The sequence below is a fragment of the Theropithecus gelada genome, chromosome 1 (genome assembly GCF_003255815.1).
Source record: "Theropithecus gelada isolate Dixy chromosome 1, Tgel_1.0, whole genome shotgun sequence".
Classification (NCBI taxonomy): domain Eukaryota; kingdom Metazoa; phylum Chordata; class Mammalia; order Primates; family Cercopithecidae; genus Theropithecus; species Theropithecus gelada.
Window position 1 is genome coordinate 128,406,402 of NC_037668.1, and position 15,037 is coordinate 128,421,438.

At 37.3% G+C, this 15,037-nt stretch overlaps 1 protein-coding gene across 4 annotated transcripts in view; it reads right to left on the reverse strand.

Annotated features, from left to right (window-relative positions):
* LRRC39 (leucine rich repeat containing 39) overlaps positions 1-14,500 on the reverse strand; it is a 31,557-nt gene extending 17,057 nt beyond the window's left edge. For 2 of the 4 annotated variants that reach the window (XM_025385294.1, XM_025385281.1), the window contains exons 1-3: positions 14,326-14,500; positions 7,521-7,564; positions 2,932-3,124 (exon numbers count right to left, since the gene is read on the reverse strand). In XM_025385294.1, coding sequence (XP_025241079.1) covers positions 2,932-3,044 — 113 coding nt within the window. In that variant the 5' untranslated portion in view covers positions 3,045-3,124; positions 7,521-7,564; positions 14,326-14,500. Of the gene's footprint in view, positions 1-2,931; positions 3,125-7,520; positions 7,565-10,188; positions 10,194-14,325 lie in introns of all 4 variants that reach the window. The other 2 variants (XM_025385287.1, XM_025385303.1) reach the window with 2 other exon arrangements.
* Positions 14,501-15,037: the final 537 nt, after the last annotated feature.

Consider the following 15,037-nt stretch of genomic DNA (forward strand, 5'->3'; position numbering starts at 1 on the left):
CAAAAAAAAAAAAAAAAAAAAAAAAAAAAAAAAAAAAAAATTCCCACGTGTTGTGGGAGGGTCCCAGTGGGAGATAATTGAATCATGGGGGCAGTTTCCCTTATACTGTTCTCATGGTAATGAGTAAGTCTCCCAAGATCTCATGGTTTTATAAGAGGTTTCTCTCCTTCCTTCCTTCCTTCCTTCCTTCCTTCCTTCCTTCCTTCCTTCCTTCCTTCCTTCCTTCCTTCCTTCCTTCCTTCCTTCCTTCCTTTCTCTTTCTCTCTCTCTCTCTTTCTTTCTTTTTTCTGTCTCTCTCTCTCCCTCCCTCCCTCCCTCTCTCTCTCTCTTTCCTTCTTTCTTTCTTTCTTTCTTTTTTTTGATGGACTTTCACTCTTGTTGCCCAGGCTGGAGTGCAATGGTGCAGTCTTGGCTCACTGCAACCTCTGCCTCCCGGGTTCAATCAATTCTCCTGCCTCAGGCTCCCAAGTAGCTGGAATTACAGGCACACACCACCACTCACGGCTAATTTTTTTGTATTTAGTAGAGACGGGGTTTCACCATGTTGGTCAGACTGGTCTAAAACTCCTGACCTCAGGTGATCCACCCACGTCAGCCCCACAAAGTGCTGGGATTACAGGTATGAGCCACCATGCCTGGCTGAGGATTCCCCTTTCGTTTGGTTCTCATTCTCTCTTTGCCGACTGCCATGTAAGATGTCCCTTTGCTCTTCCTATGTCTTCCACGATTGTGAGGCCTCCCCAGCCATGTGGAACTATGAGTCAATTAAGCTTCTTTACTTTATAAATTACCCAGTCTCAGGTATGTCTTTATCAGCAGTGTGAAAATGGACTAAAACAGTAAATTGGTACCGGTAGAGTGGGGCACTGCTGTAAAGATACCCAAAAATGTGGAAGTGACTTTGGAACTGGGTAACAGGCAGAGGTTGGAATAGCTGGATGGCTCAGAAGAAGGAAGGAAAATGTGGGAAAGTTTGGAACTTCCTAGAGACTTGTTCAATGGCTTTGACCAAAATGCTGATAATGATTTGGACAATGAAATCCAGGCTGAGGTGATCGCAGATGGAGATGAGGAACTTGTTGGGAACTGGAATAAAGGTGACTCTTGCTATGTTTTAGCAAAGAGAATGGCAGCATTTTGCCCCTGCCCTAGAGATCTGTGGAACTTTGAACTTAAAGAAGTTCCGGAAGACATTTTTAAACAGCAAAGCATTCAAGAGGTGACTTAGGTGCTATTAAAAGCATTCCGTTTTAAAAGGGAAACAGAGCATAAAAGTTCAGAAAATGTGCAGCCTGAGGATGTGATAGAAAAAGAAAAACCCATTTTCTGAGGAGAAATTCAAGCTGGCTGCAGAAATTCGCATAAGTAATGAGGAGCCTAATGTTAATTGCCAAGACAATGGTCTTATAAGAGGTTTACCCTTTCACTTGGTTCTCATTCTCTCTTTGCCAGCTGCCATGTAAGACGTCCCTTTGCTCTTCCTTCATCTTCCACCATGATTGTGAGGCCTCCCCAGCCTTGTGGAACTGTGAGTCAGTTAAGCCTCTTTCCTTTATAAATTACCCAGTTTCAGGTATGTCTTTATCAGCAGCATGAAAATGGACTAATACACTAGGGATGAATCTTAATTTGTCTAAACCAATCAGTCTCATTCCCCTAGAAGGTAACTGGGTTAGATGTGTACACCTGATCCAATTCTGGCCAATGAGAGGTGAAGGAGAGGTTTGTTGGGAACCCTCTGTGAAAGATTTCCTTACTCTTAAAGAAGAAATAGAAAAAAATAGTTTCCACTTTTCTGAAAACATAATGATGATTGGCTGTGATGCCTGGAAGTGCATCAGTCATCCTGTAACATTGAAGGAAGCTAATCTGAGGATCAAACTGACACAGGAATTAACAGTGGAAGGTGAAAAAAAAAGTTGACTTTTAAAAGATGTTGAGGCTTTGCATTGACTATCTTCAGAACAGCCTCACTTCCCTATCACTTAAGCCATCTTTAGTTGAATTTTCTGTTATTTGCTAACTGACATTGGCAAATAACATTTGCCTCATGGCTGGGCATGGTGGCCCAATGCCTGTAATCCCAGCACTTTGGGAGGCTGAGGTGGGTGGATCACCTGAGGTCAGGAGTTCAAGACCAGCCTGGCCAACATGGCGAAACCCCATCTCAACTAAGAATACAAAAATTAGCCGGGTGTGGTGGCATGTGCCTGTAATCCCAGCTACTTGGGAGGCTGAGGCAGAGAGAATCACTTGAATCTGGGACGTGGAGGTTGCAGTGAGCTGAGATCATTCCATTGCACTCCAGCCTGGGCAACAGAGTGAGACTCCATTTCAAAAATAATAATGATAATAATAGAAAGAGACAATGAATGAGAATTGTACGGAACTATATGAATCTATAAGGAAAGGGACTATTTTTGCAGGATTAGTATAATACTTTTGGGAGACATCCAATCAGGAAAGTAGGTAAGATAAAATGAAGGCAGAGGAAATGAGAGTCAAATAAATATAGCCCAGATCAAGGAATCAAGTGATCGAGCAGCTCTGGCTAGAACACATGACTATTCAAATAAATGAGAATCTCCTGTACCTTCTACTGCCAAATGTTGTTTTAGACCCTAGGGCATGTTAATGCTGAACATACAATCCTGAAAATTACACTGTATGATACTAGTCAAACTTTGATGAATGTTAAACAGAGTACTATGAGGGTATAAGATAGCTACTATTTTCATATTTGTATTTTTTGTGACTCCTATCACATAGACAAATTTAATTGAGTCAGCTGTTTTCTTTAAGTATATTTTGAGTTTTCAGTAAATGAAATTCTATATCAAATTCAATAATAAGGCATTTAGAATGCTCTTTTTTATGGTGATGGTAATGTTAATTTCACTAATTCAAAATAATAAATATGTTTTAGCATACTTGTGTTGAAATTCCTTCTCTCGCTTCAGGTCTTCATTGTGTTTCTTTATTCTTTTTTCCCAAACTTCCTTTACAGCATTGACAGCCCCAGTACAAACCACATTTTCTGTCATGATTTCTCCACATTGTCACAGAGTCACCAACTTCATTAGGTTTTGAATAGCTGAATCACAGATACCATTTCAGAAAGGACCTAATTGTATCAGAGAAAAAAGCAATGTTTCAGACTGTTCATTGAGTACCATAATGATCATAATAGCTAATATTTATAGAGCACATTCCATGCTCCAAAAACTATTTTATATACTTTACATGCCATATCATACTTAAAAATTCTCATAAAATACTGTAAGATAGGTACTTTTATTGACTAATATATAGATGAGAAAATTAAGCTTTAAAGAAGATGAACAATTTTCTTGGAGTCTCATTTCTAATATATGATTCCTTTGTTACTATATAGTTCACAATAATGAAAAACTGCGACTAGTCTTCATGTCCAAATATAGGGAAAATGGCTAAATAATGGAGATTTTTAAAAAGACTGGGATCTTGAGACATCAATCTAATCAGGACACCTTGTGCACAAGTGGAAATTCAGTTAAATGATAACATATAGGGATTGTTTCCTTTTGTGTAAAATAAATTGCAAATGGACAGATGCAGTATTAAGGATTTTGACCTGAATCTCAGAAATGAGAGGAAAATACTCAATAATAGAAGAATGGTTATGTAAATTATGGTAGGTACATTTTTATGGAATATCCTATGGCCTTAAAATAATCGTATTGATTTTTTACCAAATTAGCAATAATCAAAGAATTTGATTCACAATTATTTGAATTATTTCCTTTGAAATTCAGGAATACAAAGACGTCCACAATCACTTCTATTCAATGTTATAGGAAAACCATAATGGAAGTAAAGTAAATAGAAAGTAATGTAGTTGGAAAAGAAAGCAATAAAATTTGCAACAACATAGGGAAACAGACACTTATCTGCATCAGTGGTGATATTATTATATTCTGCATGGAGAGAAACTTGGTAATATTTATCAAACTCACAAATGCTCATCCACACTTCTAGCAATTTATCTGAAGTTATTCGCAGTGTTTTTCATAACAGCAAAATATTGGAAACAATCTAACATTTCATCAGTAAACTATAGTCTACCCGTATCATGGGAAATTATATAGCTCAAAAAAAGGAAAAGTATCTTATATATTCATATGCCATGATCTCCAAAATATATAGCTATCCCACAGTTTATCCATTCTAATGAATGTGAATATTTGGGTCCCAGAGCTTTGCTATTATAAGCAATACTTTTTCTAAAATTATTGTTTTTATCTTCTTGGTGTTCAAGTAGAATTATTTCTATTGGGTACATATCTAGAATTAGAATTGCTGGATCATAGTGTATGTAAATGTTCCAATTTATAAGACAGAGCCAAATTGTTTTCCAAATTGATTGTGCCCATTTATACTCTTACTACCACTGTATAAGGGTCCCCATTGATATACATCCACTGCTGCATAAAGCAATATCCCAGGGTGGTCATAATCTGTACTTCCCTGATGATTAAGTCTTCCAAGTTAATATACAAAGGTTGTCCAGTTAAAGAAAAGACAAAATCCCGAGTATTGTTTATGAGAGGCACACCTAAAAAAATAGAGATAGAGAAAAGTGGACAGTACAAGAACAGGAAAAGATCCACTCCTAGGTGTATACCCACAAGAAATGAAAACATACATTCTCACAAAATCCTTTATATGAATGTTGATAGAAACAGTATTCATAATAGGTAAAAAGTGGTAACAACACAAATGGCCATCTACTGATGAATGGATAAACAAGATGTGGTATATCCATACAATGGAATGTTATTTAGCCATAAAAATGAATGAAGTATAGATATATGCCACAGCATAAATAAACTTTTAATAAAATTATGCTAAGTGAAAGAAGTGAGGCACAAAAGACCACATATATGATCTCATTTATATGAAATGTCCGGAATAGGCAAATCTATAGATTCAAAAAGTAGCTTTATGGAACCCAGGAGATTTGTAGAGGGGGAAATAGGGAGTGACTGCTAACTGTACAGTTTTTTGGGTGATGAAAATATTCTAGAATTAGTGGTGATGATTGTACAACTCTTCAATAAAACTACCAAGCTGTACACTGAAAGAGAGAATTTATATATGAATCATATTTCAATTAACTTTTTCTTTTTTTGTATCTTCATTTCTTTCCTTTCTTCCTTCCTCCTTCCCTCCCTCCGTCCTTTTCTTCTTTCCTTCTTTGCTCTTTTGAGACAGCGTCTCACTCTATCACCTAGGCTTGAATACATTGGCGGGATATGACTCACTGCAGCCTTGATCCCTGGGCTTAAGTGATCCTCCTGCCTCAGCCTCTCAGGTAGCTAGAAGCATAGGCATGTGCCACCATGTCTGGCTAATCAATTACATTTTTTCAGATATACTATGCAAACACTAAGCAGAAGAAGGCTATATCAATATATTAATAGCAGACAAAATGGACTTTAGGCACAAATACTTTATAGATATAAAAGATCAGTCATAGCATAATAAAAGATTCAATCCAAAGAAATATAAAAAAACTTTAAATTATATGCCTCTAATAACATGGCTTCCAAATACAAAGGAAAATTGACAGAACTAAAGGGAAAAATCAAGGAATCCAGAATTGAAGTGGGAGATTTTAACCATTCTTTCAGCAACTGATTGCACAAGCAGTCTAAAACTTAGGAAGAATACTGAAGATTTCAACCACACAATGAATAAACTTACTTAAATGATAAATAAAGAACTATATCCTACAATGACAGAATACATTATGCTTTAAAAAACACATGAAAGAGTCACAGAAAAAAAATCTCATATTGGAGTCATACAGCAAGTCTCAGTCAATTTCAAGGGATTAAAGTAGCATAAAGTTTTTTTTCTAATCAAAATATAAACTTGCTAGAAATCAATAATGAAAAGATACCTGGAAAAAAAAGCCTATATTCTTTCAGCTAAAGAAACATGCTTTTTAAAATTTCTTTCCTTTTTTTTTTTTTGAGACATGGTCTTGTTCTGTTGCATAGGCTGGAGTGCAGAGGTGCAATCTCAGCTCACTGCAGCTTCAAACTCCAGGACTTAAGTAGTCCTCCTGCGTCAGCCTTCCAAGTAGCTGGGATTACAGATGTGTGCAACCATGCCCTGGCTGTTTTTTTTTTTTTTAATTTTATTTTTTTGTAAAGACAGAGGTCTTGCTATGTTGCCCGGGCTGGTCTCAAACTCCTGGGCTCAAATGATCCTCCCACCTCAGCCTCCCAAAGTGCTGGGATTACAGGCGTGAGCTACTGCATCCATACACGAAACACATTTCTAAATAACCTATAGTCAAAGAAGCTATCATCATGAAATTAGAAGGCATTTTGAACTGAATTAACAAAAATACCACAAATCAAAATGTATGCAAAACAGGTAATGTAGTAGAGGGAAATTTCTAGCCTTAAGTATACATTTTAGAAGAAATTAGGCTAAAAAATTTACATCCATCTCAAGAAGCTAGATAATGCAAAACAAACACAAAGAAAACAGAAGAAAGGGTATATTATAGATAAGCACATACATGTATAAAATTTTAAAATGACACAATAGAATATAATAATAATAATCTAAAATCTCTCCACAAACAAAATGCTGGTCCTAGAGATGCCTTCAAGGAGGCAAATTCTACCAAGCATTTGAGGGGTAAAAATAACACTAATCATAGCATGAACTCTTCCTGAGAACAGAAAAGAAATACTCCCCAATTCAGATTATGAGATTAGCATACCCTTGATACCAAACCCTAAGAATGGTAATTCTAGAAAGAAAAATACAGGCTAATCTCACTAGCAAATATATTATGGAGAAAAGTCCTAAACCATATACTGGCAAACCATATCTGGCAATGTAGGAAAAAGAAAATACTGGCCAGGCGCAGTGGCTCACGCATGTAATTCCAGCACTTTGGGAGGCCAAGGTGGGCAGATCACTTGAGGTCAGGCATTCAAGACCAGCCTGGACAACATGGTGAAACCCTGTCTCTACTAAAAAAAAAATACAACAAGGCCAGGCGTAGTGGCTCATGCCTATAATCCTAGCACTTTGAGAGGCCAAGGCAGGCAGATTGCATGAACTCAGGAGTTCAAGACCAGCATAGGCAACACAGTGAAACCCCGTCTCTACTAAAATACAAAAAAATTAGGAGGTTGCAGCCAGCCAAGATCATGCCACTGCACTCCAGCCTGGGTGATGCAGTGAGAATCTGTCTCCAAAACAAAAAAGAAAAGAAAAAATACAAAAATTAGCCAGGTGTGGTGGCATGCACCTGTAATCCCAGCTACTTGGGAGGCTGAAGTGGGAGAATCGCTTGAACTCAAGAGGCAGAGGTTGCAGTGAGCTGAGATGGCAGCACTGCGCTCCCACCCGGGCAACAGAGCCAGACTCTGTCTCAAAACAAACAAACAAAAAAAGAAGACACATTATAGCCATGTTGGGTTTATTCCAGAGATTAAGGTTTGTTTGCTTACCTTTGTTTGAGAAATCAATTAATGTAATATTCTGAAGTAATAGACTAGAAGAGAAAAAAAATGATCATTCCAATAGATGTAGAAAATTATTAAAATTTAATATCATGTGATTAAAAACAAGTTTTAACATACTATAAGTAGAAGATAATTTCTTTAACCTAACCAAGTATATCTAACAAAAATCTGCAGCAATCATACTTGATAGTGTAACATTGAAAGCCCTTCATTTAAAATTAGAAAAAGATGTCTGCTGTCACTACTTCCATTCAATACTGTATGATGGCTCTACCCTTTGCATAAAAGCAAGAAAAAGAAATAAAAGGCTTAAAGTTTGAAAAGGAATAAAAAACAAAAGGACATTTTTCATGAGTACAATTATGAACTAGAAAATCCAAGAGAATCTACAACTAAATATATAGAATTTAGCAAGATTTCTGGCAAGTCAATATTTTGAAAAATCAAGTATGTGTCCTATATTCCAGCAGAACATTGATATTAAATTCTTAAAATATACTGTTTTTTTTTTTTTTTTGAGATGGAGTCTCGCTCTGTCACCCAGGCTGGAGTGCAGTGGCACAATCTCAGCTTACTGCAAGCTCTGCCTCCTGGTTTCATGCCATTCTCCTACCTCAGCCTCCTGAGTAGCTGGGACTACAGGTGCCTGCCACCATGCCTGGCTAATTTTTTTGTATTTTTTTAGTAGAGACGGGATTTCACCATGTTAGCCAGGCTGGTCTCAATCTCCTGACCTCATGATCCACCCTCTTCAGCCTCCCAAAATGCTGAGATTACAGGCATGAGCCACTGCACCTGGCCAAAAATATACTATTTTCAATAGCACAAAAATCAAATTCTTAACAATAAACAGGATGTGTAAAACCTCTATACAGAAAACTAAAAATCGGAGTGAAATTAAAGAAGACCTAAACAAATGAAGAGATATACATCATATTCATTGATTGAAAGACTCAATCTGTAAAAATGTCAATTTTCCCCACATTGAACTATAATCAGTCTCAATACAAATTTCATTTGGAGAAGGAGAGGAGCAATTTGACAATCAGTTTCTAATTTTTAATGACAGTTCTTAAAATACAAAATAACCCAGACAGGCTTGCCAAAGAAAACTGGAGTGGGAGGATTTACTCTACATTCATCAAAATCTCTTTTAAAGCTATAGTACTAGATAATGTTATTGGTGCAACAGACAAACATATCAGTGTACCTGAATAAGGAACCCCAGAAACAGACTCATATACATATAGGCACTGCAGAACATTGTGTATTGGAAGAACCTGCCCCCAATATTTCAATGTAGGTTTTTTCTATTTTCTCTAAGTGTCGGCTGGTCTGAGAAATAAAGAGAAAGAGTACAAAGAGAGGAATTTTACAGCTGGGCTGCCGGGGGTGACATCACATATCGGTAGGTCTGTGATACCCACCTGAGCTGCAAAACCAGCAGGTTTTTATTAAGGACTTCAAAAGGGGAGGGGATGTACAAACAGTGAGTAGGTCACAAAGATCACATGCTTCTGAGGCCAATAAAGATCACAAGGCAAAGGGCAAAGCAAAGATCCCAAGGCAAAGGGCGAAATCAAAAACTCCTGATAAGGGTCTATATTCAGCTATGCATGTATTGTCTTGATAAACATCTTAAACAACAGAAAACAGGGTTCGAGAGCAGATAACTGATCTGACCTCAAATTCACCAGGGTGGGGTTTTTCCCCACCCTAATGAGCCTGAGGGTACTGCGGGAGACGAGGGTGTATTTCAGTCCTTATCTCAACTGCATAAGACAGACACTCCCAGAGTGGCCGTTTATAGACCTCCCCACAGGAATGCATTCTTTTTTAGGGTCTTAATATTATATTCCTTACTAGGAACAGAATTTAGTGATATCTCTACTACTTGCACGTCCATTTATAGGCTCTCTGCAAGAAGAAAAATATGGCTCTATTCTTCCTGTCCCGCAGGCAGTCAGACCATATGGTTGTCTTCCCTCGTTCCCTGAGAAATCGCTGTTATTCTGTCCCTTTTCAAGGTGCACTGATTTCATATTGTTCAAACACACATTTTACAATCAAGTTGTACAACAGTGGTCCTGAGGTGACGTACATTCTCAGCTTATGAAGATAACAGGATTAAGAGATTAAAGTAAGACAGGCGTAAGAAATTATAAGAGTATTATTTGGGAACTGATAAATGTCCAGGAAAGCTTCACAATTTATGTTCAGAGATTGAAGTAAAGACAGGCATAAGAAATTATAAGAGTATTATTAGGGAAGTGATAAATGTCCATGAAATCTTCACAATTTATGTTCCTCTGCCACGGTTCTAGCTGGTCACTCCATTTGGGGTCCCTGACTTCCTGCAACAATTGTAGAAATTTTTTTTTTCAGACAGGGTCTGGTTCTGTTGCCCAAGCTGGAGAGCAGTGGCATGATCTTGGCTCACTGCAACCTCCACCTCCTGGGATCAAGCCATTCTCCCACCTCAGGCTCCCACATAGCTGGGACTACAGGCGCACACCATGACACCCGGCTAATTTATGTATTTTTTGTAGAGATGAGGTATTACCATGTTGCCCAGGCTGGTCTTGAACTCCTGGGCTCAAGTAATCTGCCTTCCTTGGCCTCCCAAAGTGCTGGGATTACAGGTGTAAGCCACCACACCTGGCCATGGAAACAATTTTTTAAGATAAATTATATTGGGACTGTTGAATATCTGTATATTACCAAAATTAATTCCATGTGAATTATAGATCTAAAAGTGAAAGTAGAAAAATAAAACATTTAGGTGACAATATAGGACTTATCTTGATGTCCTTAAAGTAGAGAACACTTTTTAAAACAGAATACAAAGCATATCCATAAAGGAAAAGATTGTTATATAGTTTGAATATATGTTTCCACCAAATCTCATGTTGAACTGTAATCCCCAGCGTTGGAGGTGGGGCCAGGTAGGAGGTGATTGGATCATGGAGGAGGATCCCTCATGGCATGGTGCTGTCCTTGAAACAGTGAGTTCTTGCAAGATCTGGTTCTTTAAGTGTGTGGCACCTCCACCGGCTCCCTCTTTTGCTCCTGCTCTGGTCTTGTGGGATGCAGGCTTCCCCCTTCGCCTTCCACCAGGATTGAAAGCTCCCTGAGGCTTCACTAGAAGCCAACCAGATGCCAGCACCATGCTTCCTGTAAAGCCTGCAGGACCATGAGCCAATTAAACCTCTTTTCTTTATAATTTACCCAGTTTCAGGTATTTTTTTGTTTGTTTTGTGGGTTTTTTTTTTTTTCTTGAGACAGGCCCTTACTCTGCTACCAAGGCTGGAGTGTTGTGGCACAATCATGGCTTATGGTAGCCTTGATTTCCTGGGGACCCTCTGCCTCAGCCTTCAGAATAGTTGGGACTACAGGAGAGAAACAGTGTGCCAGCTTTTTTTTTTTTTTTTTTTTTTTTTTTTTTTGTAGTGACAGGATCTCTCCACATTCTCCGGGCTGGTCTTGAACTCCTGGGCTCAAGTGAACCACCTGCATTGGCCTCCAGAAGTGCTAGTGCTAGGATCACAGACATGAGCTGCTATGCCTGGCCAGGTATTTCTTTTTTCTTTTTTTTTTTTTTGAGACGAAGTCTCGCTCTGTCACCTGGGCTGGAGTGCAGTGGTGTGATCTCGGCTCACTGCAAGCTCCGCCACCTGGGTTCACACCATTCTCCTGCCTCAGCCTCCTGTGTAGCTGGGACTATAGGCTCCTGCCACTGCGCCTGGCTAATTTTTTGTATTTTTAGTAGAAACCGGGTTTCACCATGGTCTCGATCTCCTGACCTCGTGATCTGCCTGCCTCGGCCTTCCAAAGTGCTGGGATTACAGGTGAGAGCCACCGTGCCTGGCCCTGGCCGGGTATTTCTTTATAGCAATGCAAGAACAGCCTAACACAGATTGATAAAGTGGGCTACATTACAATTAAGAACTTATTGAAAGACATCACTTAGAAAATAAAAGGAATACCATGTACATTAGTGGGGGAAGATATTGGCAATATTTGTAACCACCAATGGACTACATCTAGATTATATAACAAACCCCTAAAAATCAACTCAAAAAGGTGACAAAAAATACAATTGAACAGGAAATTTTCAAACAATAAAATCCAAATGGTAGAACTTGCCCTGTGGATAAAAAAAAGTCCAGCTGACCAAAAACATATGAAGTTGTGCTCCACCTTAATAAAAACATAATAAGACACCAATGAACATCTGTCAGAGTGGCTAAAATTCAAAAGGCTGACTATACCAAGTGTTGACGAGAATTTGACTTACAGAAATGCTCACGCATTCCTGGTATATTGGTGAAATTGTAAATTAGTATTAACTATTTTGAAATACTTATGTACTAATATTGAAGATAAGCACAGCTTATGATCCAGCAATTCCATTCAAAGGTATATACCTAGAGGAAGGGTGTCTCCACCAGGAAACATGAATAAGGCTGTTCCCGGCAATGTTTTTCAAGATAGTTAAAAAAATTAAAAATAAAGTAAAACAGTGTTTTAAAAGCAATAGCTGGGCATGGTGGCTCATGCCTGTAATCCCAGCAGTTTGGGAGGCTGAGGTGGGTGGACTGCTTGAGGTCAGGAGTTCGAGACCAGCCTGACCAACATGGTGAAACCCCATCTCTACTAAAAAAATATAAAATTAGCTGGGTGTGGTGGCACATGCCTGTAATCCCAGCTACTTGGGAGGCTTGAGGCAGGAGAATCACTTGAACCCGGGAGGCAGAAGTTGTAGTGAGCTGAGATCACACCATTGCACTCCAGACCGGGCAACAAGAATGAAATTGTCTTAAAAAAAAAAAAAAAAAAAAAAAGCAATGGCAGTAGTCATCCATTGAATTATAAAAATAGCTAGAATTAAGGGGGAAAAACTGTGTGACATTGGAGATATGGTGAAAAGATGAAATTTCTTCTCCCAGTAAGCAAAAAGAAAGGCAGTCAGAAATTGTGTTGAGGAAGACACTGTACAAGAAAACCACAGTCTATATATAAAGTCAACAAAATGTGGCATGATTTTTTAGCAACTATTGAAGTGGAGGAAAGGAGAATCTATTTTAACATTCTTCTTTGGTACAATGAATATGACATTGATACTGAGAAGGAAATGTTGGCTCTACAGAAAACAGAAATTACATAGTAAAGCCTATGTATTGGTCTTAAACTTTTGAAATAAATTAATCTATAAAAAAGTAAGGAAGACTTATTGAGGGTTACAGAGCAGAATATTAATGCCTTATATCTTGAAAACATAAAAGTGACAGTACTTTTAACAGAATGTGGAAGAAGGAAATGAGGAAAAGAAGTAAATGATAGGAACACCGATATCCACATCTTCAAAGTGGGGAATCAACAGATACTGTCCGTACCTTATGGAACAAGAAATAAAGATTAAAGTATTTGCTTAAAGTTATTAAGGTAATCAAGAGAGAAGCTAAAAATAGGGATATAACCCTATGGCAGTGTAAGGGAACTTAATCCCCACCTCTTATAATGAAGCTCCACAGACAATGTTTTTTTTTTTTTTTGATTTTCTATAGATTTTATTACACATTATTGAGACAAATGAAGATAATTCTTCGTTTATCAAATTTGTGAGCTTAATTATTTCAACAAAATATATGACCCTCACCAGACAAACAGATAACTCTAAATTTACTCTGAAAATCTAATCAATTGAGAAATATTACCTATTTGGAGACTATGCAGTATATCAAAGATAAAGCTCGTATTCTCACAGAACATATGGGGTCATTGGCAGCCAACCAATAATGAAGTAAATATTCTAATATTTGGGAAAATACTTTTTAAAGTTGATTTAAAAATAGCATGCAATTGTCTTTGAAAAAGAAATATGGAGATAAGCACTGAAAACTGAATTCCAAAATGGTTAAAATGATTACTTCTAGAGAGGGCTGGTGATAGAGAGGAATTGGATAGATAATATTGCTTTTCATTATTAACCTCTTCTAAATTATTGATTTTTTAAACTAAAATTATGTAGTATATATGTGTGTGAGACAGACAAAGAACTATATTACAGAAAAAAGTTTAAAATTTCAAGATTAAAAAATAATTGGCATATGCAGGAAATTGTTGAGAAAATCTCTAAGCAAGGCATGCTGAATTTACTCAGGAACAGAATGCGAGATCTCTTTGCTGTGAAGAAACCTTGGGATACATACACTGGTAATCCAACTTCCTGAGCATATCGCAATCAATTTACAATTTATTGTCTCTGATTTAAGAAAGTTTGAAGCTTTTGCTAAATACTCAAATAATAAAAATATTTTTAAAATCCCAAGTATCTACACTTATACATGTATTTTACTAGACATGCAAAATGATTCATCCATTTGCTAATTCAATTCCTCATTTGCCATTAAATGTTGCTAATCCATCAGTTTTCCTATAACGATCAATTTCCCCTAGGGAAACACAAGTCAATAATGATGTATTTCTTCCTCCAGCACAGGATTATGCTCTCTACTTTGATTATTACCATAACAGAAAAAAGCACATAGTGTGGCAAGTGAGGTAAGCATAGCAAAAGAATCGCAGAAGAATTGTTTCTTACTTCTGTGGAAATCTATCTTCCAGAGGAGCACAGTTATACGAGTGACCATGAACACCCCGCAGAAAACTTTTAAATTCTATTCCAGTTCATTTGGACATTCCGACCAATACAGACACAGTAGAGGTATCAGCAGCAAGCTATTTATATGTGAAGAATAAAGGAAAAATATTTTTGAAAAATACTCACCATTGTCAAATACTTACCAATATCGGTAGATGCTGAAGCTCACATAACCAAAGTTAGTGACTATCAGTTAAGAGTAGATTGCAGGGGGAAATTTTTTTCAATGTGGCTCCAAATGATTAAAATCCCCAGTCAGCTGTAACCAAGTGAAATGTAATGTCAGCCTAGTTCTAATTTTAGTTCATGGACAAAGCTGAGAATAGAAAGAATCACATGAGGCTTCTTTGCGAAGGATCAGCTGATAATGTATGTGAGTGCATTCTGTGGACTGCAAAACCATACTACAGACATTATAAAACTATCAGGCATAACTATTTCTAAAATCCTGAAAAATAATGCCTATTCAAACTCCTTCTACTTTTCACAACTTAATCATTTCACAGAATTTAATGCATCTATTCCATCCAAGCAGAGAAACTTGGAATATGTTGATGTATGCCATAACAAAAATTATACCCAGTAAACCATAGATCTGCATAAGTTTGAGCTAAAGACCCAGATGCTTTAGAAAAAGAAAAAATAAAGGTGTGGATAAGCACAAATAACAGAGGAGCCCCAAACTTCTGCTGTACCTGGGCTTCAAATTAAATTACCTCTCACTTTGATCTCTTCAGTTTTCATAGATAGGACTTAATTCCAGGTTCTTAAAAAATAAACTATATCTTTATTTTGAATTTATAATATATACACATGGAACAAAATTCAAAAGCTCAAT